General features: G+C 40.6%; 1 protein-coding gene across 1 annotated transcript in view; it reads left to right on the plus strand.

The window, feature by feature from the left end:
- FBLN2 (fibulin 2) overlaps positions 1-25,345 on the plus strand; it is a 134,644-nt gene that overhangs the window by 12,163 nt on the left and 97,136 nt on the right. Inside the window, 3 exon segments of the mRNA XM_063121254.1 lie at positions 6,604-6,637; positions 14,003-14,038; positions 14,041-15,480. Of these exon segments, the coding sequence (XP_062977324.1) occupies positions 6,619-6,637; positions 14,003-14,038; positions 14,041-15,480 (1,495 nt within the window). The 5' untranslated portion in view covers positions 6,604-6,618.

Raw genomic sequence — 25,345 nt, forward strand, 5'->3', positions numbered from 1 at the left:
CCAAAGTGGAGGGCTCTATTCCAGGGCAAGGGAGGGATGATCCCTTCCTGATCCTGGGGTCCCCTGTGCATCATGTGGACGCACAGGGAAGATCTCGGGGTTCGCACTGTGATAAAGCCCTGTCTAGCTAAGGCCTAGTTCCCTGTGGTTCCGTACTGAAGCTTTGGGTATGAACCAGCATAACAGGTGCTAATGTGTTTTTAATTTTTTAAAGAACATTATAGGCTTCTTAATTTAAACAATTAAACACATAAATAAACAAACCCGAGCATTGGTGTTACATAAAAAACAATAATGATAACATTTCCCCTTACACTGACTGTAAAATAACTGAGGATTCATAGGGAGATATAATTTTGCTTGTTTTCTCCAAACAATAACTTTCTTAGGTGTTATAAGTCTGTGCAATTATTCTTAGGCTTTATTGCAATCCTTTACATGTCTACTCATAAGTAACTCCCACTGGGCCTGTTCTGACAACACACTAAGCCATGGTTAGGCTGCTAACTCTTTTGCATGAAATGGTTAGTGAGCATGTTTAAACTATGGTTATGTATCCACCATGGTTCACACGACACACTAAGCCACAATGTTTGCTTCAGGGTGACCATATGACAGGAAAAACCTGGATTTGTCTGGATTTTTGGTAACAAATCCGGGAAGGGGGGAAATTACAAAATTTGAAGAAAAATCCAGATTTTCCCCATCTTCCCTAGCCAGAGGGCAGCTCTACTTTAATGAGAATTAACAAAAATGCTTATAACTCTATCATTTTAAAAGATAATGATGTGAAACATGGCATGATGGTAGCAATTAGACAGGGCTTTAGTCATACCAAATTTGAAACAGATCCATTCATCTATTGATTTTTAGGATTTTTTAAAATTGGAGGTTTTAAAATTATTATTTTTAAAACTATCATTTTTAAAGATAAAGAGATGATACTTTGCATCATGATAGCTTTTAGGTAGGGCTTTAGCCACACCAAATTTGAAACAGATCTGTTCATCCATTGATTTTTAGGATTTTTTTGAGGTTTTGAGGTTTTAAAATTATTATTTTTTAAATGACATTTTTAAAGGTAAAGAGCTGAAGGTTGGCACCATGATAGCTCTTAAGGAGAGATTTAGCCATGCCAACTTTGAATCAGATCCGTTCATCCATTGATTTTTTAGGATTTTTTTTAAAGTTCAAAATTTTCAAATAATTGTTTTTAAAAACTGCCGGAGCCATATCCTTCAAACTCAGGTTGTCAAACCTCCTCTTAGGGGTCTTGCACACTGAGCAGTTTCAGCCCTTGGCATCAAGGGGGGATCTCCAGTCTTTAGGTAAGACGTGCTAGGCAAGCAGGGCACCTTTCCTGTTACAGATTTGGTGGGCAGCCACAACACCCACCCTAATGTTAGAGTAGAGAAACTTGTAACAGTTGTACACATTTTTTTTTAAAAAAATTGAAATTTAAAAATAAAAAGCCAGTCATTCAGCCGGCCAGTATCAAACCCCATTAACAAACAGCAGCAACTTGCAATGAGTGAGGATACAGTCAGAAAAGATATTTGAGGGAAGGGGAGAATGTATCACACAGAGTATAGCAAAAGCTTCAAAGTACAGCAAAAGCTACAAAAGTAGGAGTGAGTGAAGTTAATTTTAGATACATTGAATGTCTCACTTGTTCTTTATTTCAGTGATTTTAACATTAAGATGTTATATAAAACAGATTTGTCTTAAATGTGTGCTGTAAAATCAGATGTGACCAAGGCTATGTTCGGGTGGTCACCCCCCCCTTGGTGCTGGACATGCCCCCTTGGGGGCTGACCATGTTGTCCTCCTTTTTGGTTTCCAAAATATGGTCACCGTAGCTTAACCACCTTGGATTAGTGTGTGATCTGAACAGGGTGACTGAGTTCAATGAGACTTACTTTCAGGCCAATGCATAAAAGGACTGAACCCTTAGTAATGTATATCCAAAAGTCTAGAATACTGATTTTTGGGGGGGGGGCGGGAAGATATTCTTGCCTTCAGTATTTTCCAGAACAACTAGCAAATACTGATAACTAGTTAGGTAAATGTTGGTTTCAGATCCTGAATGTGGTAACCATGGTTGCATGGTTTGGATGTTATGGAAAGCTATAGTTAATTAACCTAGGAAGTTTTCAATTGTGTTGCACGGAGGAGATACCTTAAGTCCAAAACTGGCCACAGAATATGTTGAGGCCACAGAGGGTAGGAACCTCCAATTAGAAGTTGTGAAAACAATGTTCTTTTTCCCCTTTGTCTGTGAAGCCAGGCCTTCATGCCCCCTCCCTGGGCCAGTGTCCTCATCCCCCACCCCCCACACATTGTCAACAATATGTAGAAAGATGAGGCAATTAGCATCACATCTCTGTGTCTTGCTGCCACCCTGAAAATCTGCTAGCAAGGAAGTAAAAACACAAACCACAAATTGGATATTTGTCTATAGTGCATAGTAATGCATCTAGTAGTTAGGTCTGACAATCCCAATTATTTTGGGATACTTGGAAGGAATGTGAAGGAGCACTTCATGATGGGGATCTGCGCTGACAGAAATGTATGATCCAGGCCCAGGTTTATTACCTCACTTGTATGTGAAAAGTAAGCCTCATTCTTAAGAATTTTTGACAGTCAGTCAGTTGAATATTGTTTCTCCTATGGTACTACCATAATATCTTATAAGAACAATTCAAGAATGGATTACATTCTATATCTCCAAAATCACTTTGAGGAGAGAATGGGGAGCAGATTCTGGAGCTTCCACCATCCAATCAGATATTTAGGAAACCATGGTTTAACATTATGAGAACAAGCAGCCACTTTGAGCCTTGTGCTCATGCACTCTCTTTTCTTCTTTAGCACAAACGCAAGGAGGAGTTCAGAATCTTTCACTGCCATTTTAGATTAACCACAGCTTGTTGCCTCATTTGAAACCACAGTTTAGGGTTTGGACAACACACTAAAGTGCAGCTCATCTAAAATGGACATGGAAGCTTCCAATTTCCTTCAAGCGGTCATGCTGGAGAAGGAAAGGGGAAGGGAGAGAGAATGCCCCAAGCTGAGCATTACATCCAAACATAGCCTCTCTCTTTTCTAAACAGAAATAAGGTTTCCAAAATGTGATCTCTTTTATGAGATTTCATCTCTTTTAACCCAAGCAGAGTGGTTAATTGGTTGCTAAGTACTACCTGACATCTAAGAAAGAGTAACAGATATGAGAATCACAGAGGAAAGAAATCAGTTTGTTAATACATTTGAATTACACAGTGTTATTTGAAAGCAACAGGGTTCATACTTTGTGAATCACCCCCACTCCAAAAAACTGGGTGGGAGAGAGATTAAATTTTAAAAGTGTCTGATGTACATTTGCCTCCATTACAAGACCACCAACCAGTCTAGAAAACAAGGTATGATTGGCAGCTTATCCTCAGGAGAGCCAAAGTTCTTAGACAGTCCGCAAGTGTTTTGAAGATCAAAGTGTAAACACATTAACAGAACTCCAGCTTTATCTGAAGTGATCAGTCTCTTGCTGTCAAAAGTGTGGAAAATCATAGAAACAGCTGCAATCAAAACATGTTCAAGATTGATGTGGAGAAAGCAAAATGTGCTTCAATTAACATGTTACTGTACGTTGCAATAGAATTTCACTATTTATCATAGAAATCGTGATGTCTAGACAACTTTGGCTGATAATTTATATCCCACAATAAATACAAGTTAGACTAATATAGTGAGATTTATTGTGAGACAAATGGCCTGTGATTCTTTCAGAGTTCATTATCTCACTCAAATCAAACCCTACGTATCATTTTCGAGATATGACTACAACATTATGTGAAACTACTAGGGATAATTGGAAATTGAGGGGATTGTAACAAAGAGCAACCTACAAAGAAAGATTTCTGGGTGCAAGGGTTACTTCTGGAGCCTTCTGGTTCCCCCACCACCACCCAACTTCCCCCTCTCCCCAACATAAAGTTCAGTAGACCTAAGAATAGAATCTTGGGTTACTAAAAAATAGCTGGCAAATCCACAGCTGCTTAAACAACCCTCGCACAAACCTAAAACAGTATGTGGGTTATGCAAGGGTTGTTTAACCCTCCCATAACCCACACTCACTGAGTTGGTACAACAGAGGTTGCATATTAAAAATGGTGGTCACACAAACCCCACATTCACCACAGCCTTACTGTACTTTAAATGACTCTCTGTGTTGTGTGATGTGAACAACCCCACACATTATACTTCTTTATCACTCCTCAAAGGCAGTCACTTCCTTCCACTTGTGAACAAATGTAGCCCATCCTTGCCTAGAATTAGCCTGGCAAACTGAACTTTAAAATAAAATAAAATTGCAAAGTAGTTGAGTTTTTCACAGCCCGATTCCAAAAATAAGACCCTGTGAAAGTCCTGATGGCATCACTGAAAAATATATATGACAAGGTTCAGTTACCATAACCTGTAAACCCTGTCCCGCTACATCATTTCCATCCCATTTACCTGGCCTTGGGTCCTTTAAAACCTGGCCTTTAAAATATAATAATTACAGCAGCAGCAGCAGCAACAGTAGCACCCAACCCAACAGACTCACTTACAGGTCAAAAGCCTTCATGAAAAAAGTAGTCTGTGTCTACTGGCAAAAGGACAGCAAAGAAGCAACAAACCTAACCTCTTTCAGGAGGGAGGTTTTGCACAGCCTGAGAGCGGCCACCGAAAAGGTCCTCTTTCAAGATGCTACCAAATGTACCTCTGAAGGCAGCAGCCTCAAAAGAAGGGCCTCACCAGAAAGTCTTAAGAACTGGGATGACTCTTGTATGGGAGAAGGCAGTCTTTCAGGTAGCCTGGTCCTGAGTCATATAGGGCTTTATAGGTCATAACCAGCACTTTGAATTCTGTATTCATAAACAGAACATTATATCAAATTGGTGTCCCTCTGCAAATGGAAGGGTTTTTAATCAGCAAAGGTAGAATTTTCAGCGATTCCCCCTCCCCATATGCCCCCCACCACATCCCACACTGCTCTAGTGAAGCAAATGGTGGGGGGCTGACATCTCCATTCCACAGAAGGAAGCCTTCCATAAGTGGAGGGACATGGATATACAGCAGACAAAAATTAGGAAAATACAAGCAAGTGTGAACATAATCCTGGTTTGCCTAGCTTCATCATGTCCACTTATTCCACCTTCCTAGTTTCTTCCCTACACAACCAACCCATATTGTGTAGGATGTTTTAATCATGTATGCTATGTTTTTAATCAGTTTTAATGTGTTTTATATTCATTGTTGTTCCCTGCCTCGATCCAAGTGGAGAGGCGGGTAAGAAATTATTATTATTATTATTATTATTATTATTATTATTATTATTATTTCTCTTTATCCCCAACCCATATTCCTTAGTCCAGGTCCAATCTAACCAACCCCCACCCCCAGTACATTCCTATAGCATCCTACTTAGCCTCTCTCTCTCCTTTTATTGGTTGAACGTTATTTCTTTTACAAAGCACTGTAATCTATTTTGCCTTTATGGTCTTTATTATTATTATTATTATTATTATTATTATTATTATTTATTTATTTATATAGCACCATCAATGTACATGGTGCTGTACAGATAACACAGTAAATAGCAAGACCCTGCCGCATAGGCTTACAATCTAATAAGTTGTAGTAAACAATAAAGAGGGAAGGAGAATGCAAACAGGCACAGGGAAGTGTAAACAGGCACCGGGTAGGGTGAAGCTAACAGTATAGAGTCAGAACAAATTCAATATTTGAAGGCTATAGGGAAGAGAAAAGTTTTTAGCTGAGTTTTAAAAGCAGTGATTGAGTTTGTAGTTCTCAAATGTTCTGGAAGAGCGTTCCAGGCGTAAGGGGCAGCAGAAGAAAAAGGACGAAGCCGAGTAAGGGAAGTGGAGGTCCTTGGGCAGGCGAGAAGCATGGCATCAGAGGAGCGGAGAGCCCGAGCGGGGCGATAGTGTGAGATGAGAGAGGAGAGATAGGCAGGAGCTAGACCGTGAAGAGCTTTGAAGGTCAGCAGGAGAAGTTTATATTGGATTCTGGAGTGAATTGGAAGCCAATGAAGAGATTTCAGAAGTGGAGTGACATGGTCAGAGCGGCGGGCCAGGAAGATGATCTTAGCGGCAGAGTGGTGGACAGAGACCATCGGACTGATGTGAGACGAAGGAAGGCCAGAGAGAAGAAGGTTGCAGTAGTCCAGCCGAGAGATAACCAGTGCGTGAACGAGAGTCTTGGCAGAAGAGACAGACAAAAATGGTCGAATCCTGATTGGTCTTTGATTATGGTCTTTGATTGCAACTTTCATTGCATATTAATACTGCTTTACAATTTTTATGTTCCCTCTGGATACACATGTGGTACAATACGTTACAGACATTTGCATTGTACACTGCAAAATTACACCAGTTACATTGTGATTAATGAGTATGGAGAATATTACGTAGGCAGTGTCATGTCTTGCCTTGCTTACTGTGGATTTACTTTGTTCCATGCTTTTTAATATTGCATATGTGTTTTATATGTACTCTGGGCAGCAGAAATATGCTGAACTAGATCATTTGTTTCTTGTTTCAGTTACAAAGATGAATAATGAACTTAGAAGCCCCAAGTAAGTAAATAACATCTCAGGTTGTATGCTGATTTGTTTCAGCGTATAATATGGTAATATATTCAAAAGGGATATTGAAGGAATCCTAATTAGTTTGTAATCTATTACGCCTCAGTACTGAATGATGAAGCTTGTGTTTATTAGCAACCATTTATATTTGCAATATAGTTGATTGAGAATCTTGGGTTAGATCAACACTAGAGCTTTTTATCGGTATTGAAGTGTACTGAGAACTCTTGGGGCTTGTTACACAATCTGTAAACTGCTTTTCTAGTGGTATCTCCCACCTTTTATTCTGTATTATCCAAAATACAGCAACAGATGCCATTGTGTGCATTACGAGTTATAAATGCGCCCTTAATTGCCATGCAGGGAGTGATCTTCAAGGGAGATTGCAGTTGGGGAGGAAAAGGTTAACTTCTCCTTCCTACATGCTTAACCCCCCCCCCTCCCCCCTCAGCCAATTCTTCCCCTGCATGGCAACTTTGCTTAGAAGAAAATATTTCTACCTGTACCAAGAGGGAGGATTTTTAAAAAGTGTAATTGCCAATCAGGAGGAGAGTTCCAGTGGGAAATGCAGATTTCTGTCTTATGGGCTGGGCCCCAAACCTTCTAAGTGCCTAGCAAAACCCTCAGGTTTGTACTTGGAAATCTAACAAAGGATTAGTACAGTCCATGCTTTATTGCAGAAGCAGCACCCATAATATAAATGGCTGCTAGTAAATATAAGCTTTCATCATTCTGTACTGACGCATAATAGATTACAAGCTAATTAAGATTCATTCAAAATTTGTGTGTGTGTGAGAGAGAAAGGTAGTATTTCATCACACATAGCAATAACATTCTTACAATGGCTTTTATTTATGTTTGGATAAATGTCTCATGGTGTCCCTGATCATGGTCATTGTTTTGACTCACTGTCAGTTATATTACTCCAAAATTCTCTGCCAGCTCTTTTAGAGAATACAAGTTTCAATGGACCTATTTGACCACAGTGCCTCATCCAGAGCTGTCTGGAAGCATTCAGTTTAAAAACCATGTAGAGTTAGATGGGGACCTGTGGCCCAGCCTTGCCCTCTCCACTCCTAACTTTACACTTCACCACTAAAATGCTGGATGCACAAACACTTTCACTACAGACCTTCCCTTGTCAACCCAGAAAGGTCGGAGATGGAAGGGATAGGGCCAGTGCTGTGGCACTCCTGTCCCGCTTATTGGTTTCCCATGGGCAGCTGGTTGCCAGTGTGGGCCTGTTCAGACAATATGCTAAACAATTGGTAGGCCATTAACCTTTTTGCAGCAAATGTTTGGTGAGCATGTTTAAACCGTGGTTATGTACCCACCATGATTAGGAATGGTTCACACAACACGCTAAGTCATGGTTCGCATAGCATGCTAAGCCATAATGTTTAGCTCAAAATGCTTAACCACCATTTATTTATTTATTTATTTAAAACATTTGTATCTCGCTCTATATCATTAAGATCTCAGGGCGGCATACAGATAAAAGCATACAGTATTAAACAATAAATATGCACAGTTAAAAACAAATTAAACCATGAACTAAGTTAAAACAATATATAAATGAAAAGCAGTAAAAGCAGTTAAAACAATTAAAACAATGACTTAGCGTGTTGTCTGAACAGGGTCATAGCAAACTGAATGATGCACTAGATAGGCCTTTGGTTTGATTCAGCAGGGCTCTTATTGTGTTCTTACGGTATCAAGATGAAGCCTGAATGGAAAAATGAATAAACTGTTTAGGAGAACCGCAGCCTAGCTCTCATCCTTCTTTTTCTACATCTCTCAACTAAGCTGTTTACAAGCTGTTTCCCCACCCACCTCCATTTGTGGTACTTTCAAACTTAGCATTGATGATTTACATCTCATGCAATTTTACTTGTTTCATTAAGAATACCCCAGGTAACAGTCCTTACAGTACAACTAATGGTAACAGTCTATCCCCATGAATGCAAGGGGCCCAGTTAAAGCACAAACTTGACTTTCTATGGCTGAAAATATGTGTTTAATTAGAATAGTGCAAGGGGGAGGGAAAGGAAGGGTCTCATGAGAATAGCCCAGGTGTATGATCTTTCCAACGACGCATTCCCCCCACCAACCCTAGTAAAACAACTGGCTATTCATAGATGTTGGAGTAACATTCAAATATAGGACCAAGTTGAGTGTTAAAAGAGAAGAAATTATGTATTTAAAAATCAGTCCTAAAGATAATATTTCAAGTGGCAGAAGAATGCTATTTGTTCTACTTTTACACTTTCCATTCTCTTCAGAAGTTCCTAGCAGAAAAAGCATGAAGGCACACTATGAACTGAAAGCATGGAAGGCAAATGCGCAGATATGAAATAGGACTTCAAGCTCTTAGAGGAGGAAGCAGGAAAGCTAAGGCTTAAAAATATTGAATTTGAAGGCCAAAATCACCAATTTGCTCAATTTTCTATTCTGAGTTTGCACATACAGTATATCTGAAATATGGCAAAGTATATAAACCTATTTATACAATGCATCCATGAGATTTAAAGAAAGCAAAACAAAACCCCAACGAGTCTGGAAAATTAGCAAGATGGAAGGTATATTTGATGAATACCTGTTTTAAATCATTCTTCACGTTCATTTGCACGTCCATCCAAACAAGCATATTATCGATAATTCTCTTCTTGTAACTTCATATTCCAGGTTCTAAATATAAAATTAAAGTGGGCATATTTCTAAGTCACACATCCACAATACACAGAGACACACAGAGATATACAGACAGGACACAAAATCACTCCCTATTGTTGTTTTTAAAACTGCCATTGATAATTTTCTTTCTACTGCCTGTGAAAGAAATTCGATATGCTTATTTCTTCCATTTTTTCTTTGTCTTCGCTTCCACTCTTTCCTTTTTCCCCCTTCCTTTTTATGTTGCTCATTCATTCCTGCTTTTCTTTCCATTCTTCTATGCTTCACAAGAGTGTTTGTTTCAGCTGATAGCTGTCTGTGTTTTCCGGTTTCCTTGTCAGTATGCATGTGCTGTCTTCTTAGAATACACTATAAAAACTTTGAATGACTATGGAAACAGAGGACTCTGTTTATTGCTGACTGGAAGAGCCCATCACCTAGTCAGGTTGATGAAATAATGAGTAGATCACTCAGAATATTAGGTGTTCTACTATACATAGAACATAAGATGACCCCTGCTGGATCAGACCAAGGGTCCATCTAGTCCAGCATTCTGTTCACACAGTGGCCAACCAGCTGTTGACCAGGGAAACCCACAAGCAGGACAGCATCTTCCCACCAATATTCCCTAGCAACCGGTGTACATAGGTATACTGCTTCTGATACTGAGGGTACAATATAGCCATCAGGACTAGTAGCCATTGATAGCTTTATCTTCCATGAATTTGTCTAACCTCCTTTTAAAGCCATCCAAATTGGTGGCCATCACTACGTCTTGTGGATATAAGGGATCATGCTCTGGAAAATACATACCGTATAGTACAAAAGTTATTATGTTCTGTGTTTTTTTTCTGCCATACAGTGCCAGACCTTGCTAGTTTCACTTAATTGTTACAAATAGCAGTTCTAAAGATTGCAAATGGCAAAGGAAATGGTGGTAGGTAAGATCAGTATGAAAACTTGTTTTAAATTAAAAGGAGATGGGGGAAATATTTGAAAGAGATTTTTCCTGTGTTTGGAACACGCAAGCTTTGTAGTTTGAGGAACACTGTGCCAGCCATTGGATTAGTACTTCCTTTCACACACCCTCACAATCCGGAAATATATGATCTCACCAAAGAGTGTTGTTGCCAATTTTACCAAACCACATTGTGAGAGGTAACTGAAGTGCTTTTCAGAACATGAATGAGCAACTGGCAAACAACTGGGATAGTTTTGCTGTAATGATTCTGTGTAATGTACAGCATAAACTGCTCTGAAATGGAAACTTGAGATGGATCAAAATTATAGCCCTGAAGGATCAATTTACATTGTAGAAGGTTCTAAATGTAATTGACACACCTTATTTCAAGGGGAGGGGGAACCATGCATAATCAAGTGATATCCTTTAAATCCTAAAGGCATGTTTCAAATAATAATCCTACATTCAGACAATTTAGAGCAAATTAAGTTAACATTTAAGAAGAGGGGAATCCTCCTATTCTTAGGCTTCCTGTGAAACTTTTCCTTCACCAGAATGTTTTGCAACAGGGTAGTGAATAAAATAGGAGAACTTGAAGAAATGTGATAGCAAAGCATATGTGCAAAATACATTCATCATTACTACTCTTCTGATGGATTATTGGAAATGAGGAAAGTTGGATATGCTGCAAATATTCATACATTTTTTTGAATTCCAGCTCATTAGCAGAGGGGGAATGACTTTTCTCAATATACCTTACATGTTCATATAAAGGGACTGTTCTCACAACATGCTAACCCACATTCAGTGGTTGAATGTGAGTTGTTTTGACCCGTAGGGTGTTTATTGAACCATGGGTTATCAGGCCTGAATGCAGCACATTTTCCACAGGGTTGGTTATTGTGTTGTCTAAGCACGACCAGGGTGGCTTGTTAAACTTGCAGTGTGAGTTGTTAACCACCCTGAACAATCCAACAACAAACCATGCGTTCCAGAAATTAAGGCACACTGCATGGTGAACAAGCCATCCTGGCTGCATTCAGGCATCATGTTCAGCAAACAACCCCCAGTTCAGCAAACAACCCCCAGTTCAAAACAATTACTGTGTTGCGGAACAGCCAAAAAGAGAAACAATAACTGAACAATGTGTTGAAGCTGCTGGAGCAGGGGTGAACAACTTCCACCTTGCAAGACTAATCTGTCCTGTGGAGGCATGTGCTCCCTCCATGGGCCCAGCCCCCTAAGCTACTGATCACCGAGAGTGATAAGTGTGCCCACTCTCACTCTCAATGCAGCATTAGCTGTTAATTCTATTAGTGAAAGAATCTGTAAAAGAAATAGGTTTTGAAGCAACAGCAGCTTCAAACCTAGTTTCAGCTGCAGCCTTGGTCTGCAAATGGGTTTAGCTAAGATAAAACAATGAATCATGACATTGTTGCTATCACATATGGAAGTAGAAAGCCTGCCTCCTGGCAAAACTATTCAGTATTGCCACAAGATTATTGCCATTGTCATTTTTATTTTATTCTCAGTTTTATTTGAGAGGAAAAACTTTCAATCATTTCCAGATCTAGCTTGCAAAGTTGCTAAAAGCAACAGGAGATCTTTATGGAAACAAGATAAATCAAGATTTTAAAACAATTAATGCACATTAAATAAAGTTTGAATATATTAGAGAAATGCTCCTGTATTAGTTTCCATGGGCACTAACCAGTAGTAGTCATACCCAGACTAGGCCCATTCACTTCAATGAGCCTACTCTGTGTAGGAGTACTATTGGATACCGCTGCATATTTTTAAGGGTAAAAAAAAGACTTTTGCAAAGTGCCTGAAGAACCAGTTAAGAATGATGAAGGATCAGAGAAAGAAGATGTGCAATTCACTCACATGGTTATATTGGGATTCATCCTTTGTCACGTGAGTGGTCCTTTGCTCATGCAATGCAACTTGCCCTTGCTCTTCTTCCCCTACCCTTCACAAAATATGCTTTTGAAGGTCCCATGACCCTCCAGAGAAGTTCACTAGATACTAGACCCTGCCCTGGCCCTGGCCCTGGCTCAAGACCCAACTCTTCAGGCAGGCTTTCCTTGAAGGGTGAGTGTCCCAGCCACTATAGCTATAGTTGACAGCTAATTAATTTTCATTTTTATCCTCCTCCTCCTCTTGGCATTTTTATTGCTATATTTTATGGTTTTATCGTTTTTGTTAAACCCTTCTGATAGTTCACCAGAAAGTTGCATATTGATTACAATGGTGGGTTGGAATCATAGATAAATAAAAACTTGATTAAAAAATACATTAAAAGTAAAATTATTTAAATATATACATTGTAATTTTAGGCATACATGCAGGAAGGAGAGAGAATCTCCCAGTTTCCATTTTGCTTGTGGACAGACCTAATACAACCCACTCTAACATCTGAAGAGGGGTTAATCTTCCTTGTAGTGAGATCCAGATGTTTTGACATCCAGGAGCCCCACTTCAGACATCATAATAGAAGCGAGCAATTCATTTCTAATCATTTGTTTCCTTGTTTCATTATGGCATTTTGACCAGCAATTGGAACACAAAGCTACACTGTAGTTTTAATTTCTGTGGCAGCAGTTACATTCCTTTCATATTAATACATGCTGATGAAGGGGGCAGTGTAACACAGATCTTCATAAAAATGAAGTAGTGATGCTGAACTTCCCCCAACAAGATATAGAATGGACTCAAGGAGAGTGATTTATTTTTATGACGGAAAAACATTGTTAGATTGAGCCCATTCTGAAGTTTGTGCACCATTGTGTTCCCAGTGTTGCCGTTGCAATCACAACCAATCCAAGGGCTCGCCAGACCCTTCTTTTCCCCAAACATAACTTCTGTCAGCATCAGTGACAAGGATTTATACTGGTAAGCACCTCCATTAAACACTAGACCTTGCGATGCCCCAAGGAATCATGGGAAAATATGTCCATGGCCGCAAGGAATCATGGGAAAATAGCTTTCCTCCTTCCCAGTATCCCTACATTTCCCATTGTCCTCATTGACCATAGACCCTATTGGTCATATTTGTGGCAACATTAGGACTTAATGGAGGGTCCTGCAGTGGACATTTGCTGTGGTTAAGAGAGCTTGGGTCAGGGAAAGGTAACTGTGGCAACAAGTGTGAGGGATGCCAAAATAAGGTGATTTCAATCCAACTATAGACTTTATAGGGATCTGAGCCCAATTCAAAATGGGCTTTAGAATATTCAAATTTTATAGTACACATTCACTTAAAATTTGGTGCCATCAGTAATGTAGAATAAAATACAGTGATCTGGAGAAGATATCTGAAGAAAGTATCTTATATCTGAAGAATTGTGTATTTTACTGCCAAGAATGGTTGTTTAACAAAATGCCAAATAAGAACCACAATCCTGACTACTTTAAGGATATTTACTGAAGTACAAAGCATTGCCTTTTATTTTGCTATGCATATGTTTTATGAATAGATAAAAAGGCAACTTCCTTGTTTTGTTGTGTTTTCTTTTAAAAAGGTAGAAAAGAAAAAGACAGAGAAATGAAAAACATGCAGCTTGGAGTTTGCTGTCCACAGTGTTTGGACGACATTATGATTAATTTTAGATGGAGGTTTCCAGATGTTGGAATTTTATCCCAATTCTAAAGTATCACTAATGTTTAACAGGACATGTGTGGAGTATAGCCTTTAACAAAGTTCTCTTTCATAAACCTAGGCTCTAGTTGCAAAACAGAATCCAGGGAAATATTTCTGACCAGGAGCTGAGTGAACAGAAATTTCAAGGGGGAAAAAAAGGAGAAAGAACCCAGTACAAGATGAGGAAGCCTGGATTGTTGCCACGCTTGTTTAGGAAGATTACAGATAGGCACCAAGTGCTACGTTTACACTTTCTGAACACGGTCCTCTTGGTGCTTATTTGGACGGGCATCGCCAAAGCCCAGAAGGATTGCACAGGTGTGGAGTGCAAGCAGCTGGAAAATTGCATTGAAGAAGTGCTCGAGCCGGATGAATGCTGCGCCTCTTGTCTACAGCATGGCTGCACCTGTGAAGGCTACCAGTACTACGACTGCGTGAATGTGGGCTTCGTCAATGGCAAAGTACCCGAAGGGCAGTCTTATTTTGTTGACTTTGGGAGCACCGAATGCTCCTGCCCCAAAGGGGGAGGCAAGATCAGCTGCCAGTTTATGCTGTGCCCAGACCTTCCGCCCAACTGCATTGATGCTGTGCTCCCATCAGACGGATGCCCGCAGTGTGGACAAATAGGCTGCGTCCATGAAGATCAGAAGTACACAGCAGGGCACACGTTCCATATGCCTCCATGCAAGGTATGCCATTGCCCCAATTCTGGAGGGGATCTCATGTGCTATGAGCTCCCAGACTGTAATGAATCAACGTTAAACCCCCATAACCCATCTGATACTGGAGACACTGAACCGGTGCGGCACTATGATGATCCCTACAGCTATGACCAGGAGGCCCCAGAAGGGGACACCACGCAGGTGGAGCCACCTAAGAAGTACTACAGTTATTCAGCACACACGGGGCAAGAGAGTGTCGGCCAAGAGCAAAGTGAGGATTATGATTATCTTGCAAGCAGTGTCACTCCCCCTGCACCAACCCATCCTGTGTTACACACAGAAGCTCTGTCACCAGCCAGCACAAATGGTCCTACCATGCGCCATCATGAAACCAGTCGGGCCACTGAAAAGAGTGAGGAAAGGATTCCTACAAGCACAGCATCAACACCCACAGTGCAGCAGAGACATAACAAAGTGACCACTGCAAAGAGCATTTTAAAGGAACGAGCTGTGGTTACAACCACAGAGATGCCCTGGAATATGGCGGAAGTGGAGAAGAAAAACCCAGCAAATCGAGAGAGAAATGAGAAAGAAGAAAATGCCCGCTTTCGAATCAAACTAAACATGAAAAAAGACAACAAGCAGAGAGAAAACAAATTATTGGGCTTAAGAGAGTCCAATATGACGCAGCTGCAGAGGCTAAACTCTTTGCTGGAGAAACAGGAAGGAGATAATTTCCCCCGGGTCAAGTTTAATCCAACGCCACCTTCACCCATTGCATTGAAAGAAGACAACAACCAGATATTGCAAAAACAGTCTCAGACACTTTATCATTACCAGCCTGAAGAGGATGTAGATCCCAATTCTGTTCATACTTCTTCAAAGTTAACAGAAGGTAAGATTTTGTATTCAATATTATAACGTTAAATCATTGTCTTTGCCTTCCTTCAGCCTTACACAATATCAAGTGTGGCGGAGATCTTCATTAATATTGACTCTCTCAAGTCCCTGATAAATTGTGGCCTGTAGCTTTAGTGCAGTGGTACAGAATCTTAGGCATGGGGGCCAAATGTCCAACGGTCCCAATCTTAGGGTGACCATATGAAAAGGAGGATAGGGCTCCTTTATCTTTAACAGTTGTGTAGAAAAGGGAATTTCAGCAGGTGTTATTTGTATGCATGTAGCACCTGGTGAAATTCCCTCTTCACCTCAACATTTAAAACTGCAGGAGCCCTGCCCTCTTGACTAGATACAAAAGAGGGCAGGGCTCCAGCAGCTTTAACTGTTCTGATGAAGAGGGAATTTCACCAGGTTCCCCATATATACAAATGACACCTGCTGAAAATCCCATTTCTATGCAACTGTTAAAGATACAGGAGCCATGTCCTCCTTTCCATATGAACACCCTACTCAATCTCGACCTCTGGAATTCCCCAGATGGCCGCCCCCTTCCACTTAGCCCCATTATTATTATTATTATTATTATTATTTATTTATATAGCACCATCAATGTACATGGTGCTGTACAGAGTAAAACAGTAAATAGCAAGACTCTGCCGCATAGGCTTACAATCTATGCCTTTCCCCGGCCTGTAATGATTTGGTGGTTCCCCAGCTTTTGTGCAGTTTTCCCCATTCTGAAAGACTGAAATGCCTCTCCTAAGGCTTAATTACTGACAGCAAGAGCTTTAAACTACAATAGGCTGGGTATTTTATGGTATTTTTGACCTTGCCACATTTGCCTTCATCTTTGCCCATCACTGGAACGTGGCCTCCGAGTCCTTCTCCCAAATGGAATTTGGCCCTTGGGATGAAAGAGGTTCTGCACCTCTTATTTAGGGGAACAATTTCGGAGTGAGTGATTGAACAGCTGTAGCGTATATAATATTCAATTTGCTTGAATATTACCCAGTGTTATGTATCTTCATTAGAGATATTAAGTCTGAGAAAATACTTACCAATGAGAAAAAGTCAAAGTTTAAAATATAAATATCTGATGAAAATGCTGAATTATAATCATTTTGCTAAAAAATGAACTGTTGCTGGTATAGCTGGCAGGTGTTAAAGGTTATGTTATGTTTGCAGGTGTTATGTTTAACTTTACAGTTTTAAAATATAACAGGTAAATAACAGCCCATCTTTTTTTTTACTATTACATTTTGATCATGTTGACTTTTGTGACCATTCTATGCATTTTGAGATAACAGCTTAAAATACAACATAGCTGGCTATGTTTAATGTTTAAAGTGTTTAATGGGTAGCTGTTCACTGCTTAACAAGACAGATATACTGAGATTCCTGATGCACTGTTGGTTAATTTCTGACTATTTGCTAAATGGCCAATGTTGTGTATCTAAATGGTGATAGTGTTTCGTGATTAACCTCTACAGTGGATGTGTGTGTGTGTGTGTGTGTGTGTGAGTGTGAGTGAGAGAGAGAGAGAGAGAGAGACTGACTGACTGACTGACCCTGTTCAGACATCACACAAAACCATACTGGTTAACCAATTTGGGCTCACCATGAGGACTTGCTGTGTGCAAGGTGTTTGCATTACCATGGTTGCTGTATAACCATGTTCTAACCATCTTCACCGCACTTGTGTGCAACGGAACTATGCTTGGTTAGTGATAACCACAATGAGATGTGGTTAGCATAGCCATGTCCTCCAAAGCACTGTCCAAACAGGGGCTGTGTGCATATGACAATTTGCCTCTGGTAGTTTATCACAGTATGCACAGAACTGCCCTGAGCTGAGGAGCATTTTATTATGTTAGTGATCTAAAGTATGGTGACGCAGTGAAGTGGTAAAAGTTTTCCTTACTCTATAATTTTTATTTTTCACTTAATTTTTGTGAACCGCCCAGAGAGCTTCGGCTATTGGGCAGTATAAAAATGTAATAAATAAATAAATAAATAAATAAAACTGAATAATAGAAATGTCCATTTTACCTGTGGTTGAATGCACCCTGAGTGGGGCAAGAGCCACGTGTAGCCACCCAGTGTGTTTGAATAAAGTTAGCACAAACACATACATTTTATGCTCTGGAGCATTTTGGAGCACTGTAAAAAGAGCAACAACTTATCTACTCTCATTAGAGTCATGAAAGCAAAGGCTGCTGTTGTAAATAGAGGGAGAGACTATGGTTAACTTCTGATTCAGCTTCCATTAATGTTACCTTTATGGCACTGAAGCTCACAATCATGTTTATTTGTGCCCACTTTTAATAACTGCAAAACGTTCAGGAAATACTGATTATTTGGAGGCTTGACTTTCACTGCATTTTTTCGTGGTAACAATAAGTCGTAAAGCGATCCCTTCCTGTTCCCGCTCTGATAAGATGAGAACACAGATCAGGTCAGAATGGCTGTTTTCCAAAATTAATTATGTTCACGATATAAAGATTGGGATGTCTGCCTCTCCCTTTCCTGCCAATCCAAGAGCCCCTGTGCTTGCATTTCTCATTTGTTTTCTTGCCAATGCTGACTTAATCGTTCATGATTGCCATCCTAATCAGACGGAGACTTTATGTGTTCAAACTGTGGTAAAATAATATCCTGAACTAGGTCGAATATCCCAGTGCCAAAAGATAACAAGCATTCATTCGTCCAGTGAATGAGCTGCATGCCTAGCTGGTGAGTGTTAAAGTTGGGAAGTTGCCACTTCATGACCTATTGGAAAGCACAGACCCAGACTGAGGAAGGGTCTGAACACAGATCTGTGTTCAGCAAGGAAAAGCCTCCTGCGGCACTGACATCAACCACTCTCAGGTGGATTTAGAAACCAATTTCGCCCCTGTGATATGGAATGCTTGTGGAAATGCTCCCAAACATTTCTTGTTTTTCGGTGGCCCTTGGCCAGCATGAGCAGGTCCACTCCTTGGCACCATTCCCACTGGCCACTCACCACCCTCTCCCTCTGGGCCCAATCTGCACCACTGGGATCTTCTGCCACTAGATGGCAGTGTGATGTAGTGGCTAAATGTTGGACTGGGAGTCAGGAGATCTGGGTTCTAGTCCCCACTCGGCCATGGAAACCCACTGGATGACTTTGGGCCAGTCACAGACTCTCAGCCCAACCTACCTCACAGGGTTGTTGTTGTGAGGATAAAATGGAGAGGAGGAGGATTATGTACGCCACTTTGGGTTCCTTGGAGGAAAAAAGGCGGGATATAAATGCAATAAATAAATAATAATAGATGGCGCTGTCTCAATGGAAGTGAACAGAGCATGCTTAAAGGGGAAGTATTCATTTCAAACTACATGATTGCCCCTCTACATCTGTGTTATGCAGCCCATAATGATCATGCCAAAAAGCAGGAAGCACAAACACCCCAGGTAAGGAACACATTTTCCCCTTAGTGTAAAGATGGCACCAGATCGCCTGCAAGGAGCGTATTACAAGAAGTAATACAGGGGGGCATGTGTTGCAGTAGTAATCCAAGGGGGGCAGGGAAGACATGGAGCTGCTGTTTTCAGTGACAGCCTGGCAACCCATATCTGGCCTAGGAATTGTCAAAGTTGAACTGCAGGCAGCCATGGAGTTGAAGCCAGGAACCAGGAGTCAAGCCAAAGATCAGGGCTGGGATTTAGAGCCAGAGAACAAGCTGAGATGCAGAATGAGCCAGAGCTAATAAACATAATTCTTGCTGCAGCAAAGTCCCAGTTTGCATAGGAAGATGTTCTGGTAAAGGAGGTCAGCCTGATCACTCCAGTACCCAGGAATACATGACTTCCTAGGGAAACATTCCATTGTGTAACTCTTCCAGCTCACCCCACGGGGAAGCTGTGCACAGAATTGTTGTTTCCAGATTACAGGCCCCTACAGCCCACTATGCATGCAGTGGTATTTATTCAGATTGGGGCCCCACACTTAATTTTAAGTAAAAACAAAACAAAACAAACCCCCACCAAGCACGAAGATGTGTAAATGGGTATTTAAGGGAGAAATAGATGCATGTAATGGTCAACCAAAAGGGCACCAGGTAAACCTCCTTAGGTAGGTAGTTCCACAGATAAGATGTCACAGGTTAGAATGCCTCTACTCTCCGATCACCACTGATACCACATCTAATGTTGCAGCAACCCAAAGCAGAGTTTCAAAGATTTTTATAGCATCCAGGAAGGTTAAATAAACATCTTCTCTCATACCAACCTTCCTGGATGCTATAGTCCAGGGTCCAAAGCATAAAGGACTTTATATTACCATGGCCCCAAGCCATAAATAGAGAAGTATCAGCTTTCTAGATACTTTCTATCAGCACCTCAGATTGGGTTTGGAAATAAACCAGCTGCCAGTGTAGCTCTTTCAAATCTGACAATATGTGCTCCCATCACACTCTCCTTTCTCGCTGCTGCATTTATGGCTGCTGTAGTTGGTCTACAAGTGTATCCCCACATATAATGCATTGCAGTAGTCTATTTGGGAAGTTGCCAGAGCATGGTTAACCGTGGCAAGACTTTGTTCTTCATATTCAGATACAAATGGAGTAGACTCCATTGAAACAAGGATGCTGCAGCTACACAAGAGTGATTTACATATAATTAGAGTTGTGCAAATTACAGGAATTGAAGCATTTGTTTTAGATTTTCCTTTGAAAATAGGTGACATTGACACATTTTTTAAACAGGATGATTACAAAGGATCTATAAAAGCATCTCGTAATGAGAAATGTCTTCTGTCATTGTTGGGATTGGAACCAAATTACTGCCTGGTAATGGTAGTTGCTTTAATTGGGGGTAATAGTGACTCATATGAGTGTATCCATATGTTCTTCATGATTAAACACACATGTTGATGTGTGTGTTTTTTCTTGGTAACTCTTAGAGTTAGCAAAGATTGTAGCCAGTGGTTAAATATATTGACCAGATGAAAATGAAAAAGAAAGAAAGAAAAAGGTTTGTTAGGCCACATCTAATGTGCAAATTAGTGCAGAGGCTTGAAATACTTTGTGGTGTCTGTCTTCCAGAAATTCACAGTAATTATGTGTACTGACAAAAAGAAGAAGAAGAAGAGGTAATCAATTTAAAAGGATCAGTTGTTAGGTCCTCTCTCTAGTGGTTCAAGGGAGGTGACATTAGTTAGCCATTTCCATCTTAAAGGCCTCTGAAGTCACTGAATAAGGGAGTAATCTGCTGGGTCGATCAATTCACTTGTGGAGAGAGATGAATTCCCATATGGGAAGGGATTCCCATTGAGCTGGGAATCACCAAGGAGTGGGCTTTGGAATTTCTCAGATTCATAGAGGTTTCACAGTCAATGAGGTTTTCAGATCAATAGGGGCTTGGTCCTGGAAAATGGCTTGGCAATAAGAGAGAGCCACTGTCAATAACTAAAGTCCTATGCATGTTTAGACAGAAAAAGTCTGACACCTCCCAGCATTCGCTAGCCAGCCAGCCATGCAGAGCATTGTGCCCTAAGCATTTATTTATTAATTTAAACATTTGTAACCTGCCCTATTATCACTGGGATGTCAGGGTAGCGTACAGATAAAATCAGAACAATATAAATATAAATAGTTTACACAGCTAAAATGTATTAAATTGTTAACAAATTAAAACCAATAAAACAATTAAAAGCAATAAAACAAAATCAATTAAAATTACATGTAACCATGGAGAATTTAGCCCTTGAAGGCTTTGATAAAAAGCCATGTTTTAACTTGGCACCGAAATGAAGCCAGTGCCGGTGCTAGTCGGGCTTCCAAGGGTAGGGTATTCCACAAGCAGGGTGCCACCACAGAGAAAGCTTCTATTTAACCAGTAAAACTTTCACAGGAAAAAATGATGCGGTAATTAAAACAGTAAAAACAGCAACAGTAGCAAGTGGTCTAAGAAGCAGCAAACAAAACCTATTACACACAACTACAGCTACACGCCAGTCCAGTGAAACATAATCAGGGGAAGGTCAGAGTAGGTTTTCAGGCCCTTCCTAAAAGCCTGTAATGATGGTGCCTGGCGGACCCCTGATAGCAACTTATTCCAGAGGTGGGGCCACTTTTGAAAAGTCTTTCTCTTGTATAGTCGCCCACCTAACTGCCCTCAAAGATCGGCCAATGAGAAGGGCCTCACTTGCTCATCTTAAAGTGTGGGCATGCTGATATGGGTAAAATTACTTTCAGGAAATTTGGACCCAAACTAATCAGCCTTATAGCACTTTAAATTAGCATTGGAAACACGCCGGTAACCAGTGCAGCTTGTGTAGTTATAGGCGTATGATGTAATCGCTTCAACCCCACCAACATTCAGGCAGCAGTATTCTGCACCAGCTGAAGTTTCCAGACCACTTTCAAAGTCAGGTGGGCAGAGTTACACCTGGAGTATCAGCCTAAGCTGGTAAAATGCACTCCTGGATCAAATCTTCACCAAGCAGGATATAATACTATGAAAGTGGTTTGAAAATGGTATATGGAATGCCTCATGGGCCCAAACAGTTGTCAGTGCACTTCGATACCATTATAAAGCAGTAGTGTAGATCCTGCCCTGGACACCACAGCCACCTGGGCTCAGAGTTAGCTCAGAGTCCAGGAGACTCCCAGACTACACACTTAGTCTTTTAGGGGGATTAATACCATGAGTATCATTAACAATTATGCCATGTGTCTAATTTACACCAGGGTGGAGAATGTATGGTGGACTACAATTCCCATCAGCCCTAGCCAACATAGCCAATGGTGCAGGATGTTGGGAGTTGTGGTACAACAATGTCTGGAAGGCCCCACATTCCCCATCTCTGATTACACCAACACGAGAGGAGGTCACAGCCTGTCATTTGTCCTAGGGTGCTGCACTTCAAACTGCATTTGTGTTTCCTTAGGAAACCCAGTTCGATTTCCCCTGTAAAGATCAGATTGTGTTGCTTATCGCTTATGCCTACACATTGTCACACTTAGGCTGCAATCCGCTGTGCACTTAACTGGAAGTAACCCACAGTGGCTTACTTTTGAGTAGCCATGTGGAAGATTGCATTGCAAATGGTGCGTTACTGGGCTCTGCACACATCCATTTTTGTCTGTCTCTGTGATGTTAATGCTTGTTTATATACCTCAAGAAATCCATGAATGTTTTAACAGTGTGTTGATAGTTTACAGAGGAATTGATCTACAGATAGATAGATAGAGATAAGCTAACAAGGATAATCTGTATAAATATGCATGCACCAAAGAAGCTTTCTGGGGCTCAGACTGATGATTGTATTTCTCCTGAGGTGGAAAGTAGTGCTGATATTTCTGTTCTTCTTATTAACAGTTTCCTGGCAAAAAAAGTTCAGATGTGGTTAGTTCCCTCATGCCTTTGGTTAAACATCTGGCTTTGCTACTTATGCGTTGTTGTCTTTAAAAAATGTCTCTGTTTGGAGTTCGGTTTACATCTTTTGAATCATGTGAGCTTTTAACCTGTGAAATGTCACATAATAATATGCTGTAGTTTGGATTTCCCCCCCTCTTTCTTTCATTTCCATTTTTCTCTTTATTTGGTATTTTTATGCAAAGCCCACTGCATTTTCTGTCTGGAAAGAATAACACTAATGGTCATGGAATAAGTTAAGATAATTATTGAAGTAACATTCTGTCAATGCCAATACAATCCAAACCTTCAAGCAATACAGCCCTTCAGGAAACTAATAAGTGGGACCAAAGAATGCAAATTACTCTTTGTTAGTTCAGGTGGGCTAATCTGAGACAAAGAGACAAATCAAAGCAAGAGGTTTTGAAGATAATGAGTACAATCTACATTCCAGGTAAATCTTTGTTCAAAATACCATTGATGTCAGGGAAGATGGATGGCAGCCGATGTCATCAGATTTAATGCTTGCATTGTGGAAGGGTGAAACAACATTGTCCTGACTATTTGCCATATCATAGCCAATATACGACACTTCACCACTAGGTCAACTACTGCTGATGAAATGAAATACTAGCTTTCAACCACTGTTTATGTTTTATGTCAAGCTCATTCATTAACCTCAGATAATGTTGAGATAACAGACCTGCACAGGTATTGTATCTGAACAGGAAATCGGAACCCTGCACTGGCCCCCACCCCCAACATCCCCCACATGTGCTAGCCCCTCCCCCAACATCCACACGCATCCTGAATTTATCTTCTCTGTTCTGAATCTTGCTGTGTTGAACCCTCCCAATCATAGGAGTTCCAAATTACATGGAGGGTTCTATTCACATTCAAGCAAAGATAGATAGAAGCCCCCTAGATATCTTGCCATGTCAGGAACAGGGAGGGTGAGGTCAGGGTCATGGATGATGAAAAGGAGGACAGGGCTCCTGCATCTTTAACAACTGTAGAAAAATAAATTTCAGCAGGTGTTATTTGTATGCATGCAGCACCTGGTGAAATTCCCTCTTCATCACAACAGTTAAAGCTACAGGAGCCCTAGCCTCTTGACCAGATACAAAAGAGGATAGGGCTCCTGCAGCTTTAACTGTTGTGATGAAGAGGGAATTTCACCATGTAAACAGATGACTCCTGTTGAAATTCCCTTTTCTATACAACTGTTAAAGATACAGGAGCCCTGTCCTCCTTTCCATATGGTCGGCCTATAAACAGAGCCATGCCTGTTCAAGGATCCATCTAATCCAACGTTCTGTTCACAGAGTGGCCAACCAGCTGTTGACTGGAAACCCACACGCAGGGCATGAGTGCAACAGCACCCTCCTGCCCATGCTCCCAAGCAATTTGTGTACATAGGCTTACTGTCTCTGATACTGGAGGTAGTATATAGGAGGTTGCAGGGGTTGATCCTCAAATGCATATACATTTAGGCAAGATTATAGTTATCTATCCGTTATGTCACTGCAAAACCTCTAAAATAATAAAAAAGAATGATTTCTTGAAAGAAAAACAAATGCAATTCTTTCTTAGTCTGGGAAACAGGCAAGTTTGAAGAGGAAGCAGAACTGCAGAAGCTTGTACCATGGCATGAATTCCTGTCTCTAGAGTGCTGGGTGTGGGGGGGAGGGGAGGGGAGAGGAAAAATTGTTTCCCTTTAATGGTTTTATTAAAAAAAATCACCCACTTCTTCCTAATATTTTTGATTGGCCACTTTCGTTCCATTTATATCCAATTTAGGGCATAATCCTATGCATGTTTAGACAGCAAAAAGCCCTTCAACTCCCAGCATTCCCCAGCTAGTTCCCAGCCAGCCAAAAAAGTCCTTCAACTCCCAGCATTCCCTAGCATTCTACAGACCGCCATTCTGTTTTGCCTCAGAAGCTGTAGGACTTTTTGCTGTCTAAGCACGCCCTTAAATTCCATACATTTGTGCCCATACTTGAGAAACTGATTACCTTGTAACATGCCTGCGGACATATTATGTTTTAGAAGAAAGGTCCACAGGTAAAAGGGCATGTAAAAGGGCTACAATTGTATATTCTGACCGTTCACATTATTTTTCTACTTCTTAACTTCCCAAGACATTAAATTCATTCTTTCTTTCCTTTCCTTTCCTTTCCTTTCTTTCCTTGTCTGTGTTGCCAAATTTCTAAGGGAACTTTTTAAAATTCTTCTCTTTTGCCTCAGCCTGTAATCAGGCTCTTCTTCTTTTTTTCCAGCAACACATTAGCCTGTTTTTTTGTTTTGTTTTTTGCGGTTCCCAGAGCAAAATGCTAATTAGTACATTCCTCCAGGATTCGTTGGGAATGTTCATAGTGAAGTACAAGTAGCTACTTCAGCTGAGAAGGCATAAATTCATTACTCAAGCACTTTTACGACCAAAGAGGAGGGAGAACAGACTGACTTTTCTTAATGCA

The sequence above is a fragment of the Elgaria multicarinata genome, chromosome 3, assembly GCF_023053635.1.
Source record: "Elgaria multicarinata webbii isolate HBS135686 ecotype San Diego chromosome 3, rElgMul1.1.pri, whole genome shotgun sequence".
Classification (NCBI taxonomy): Eukaryota; Metazoa; Chordata; class Lepidosauria; order Squamata; family Anguidae; genus Elgaria; species Elgaria multicarinata.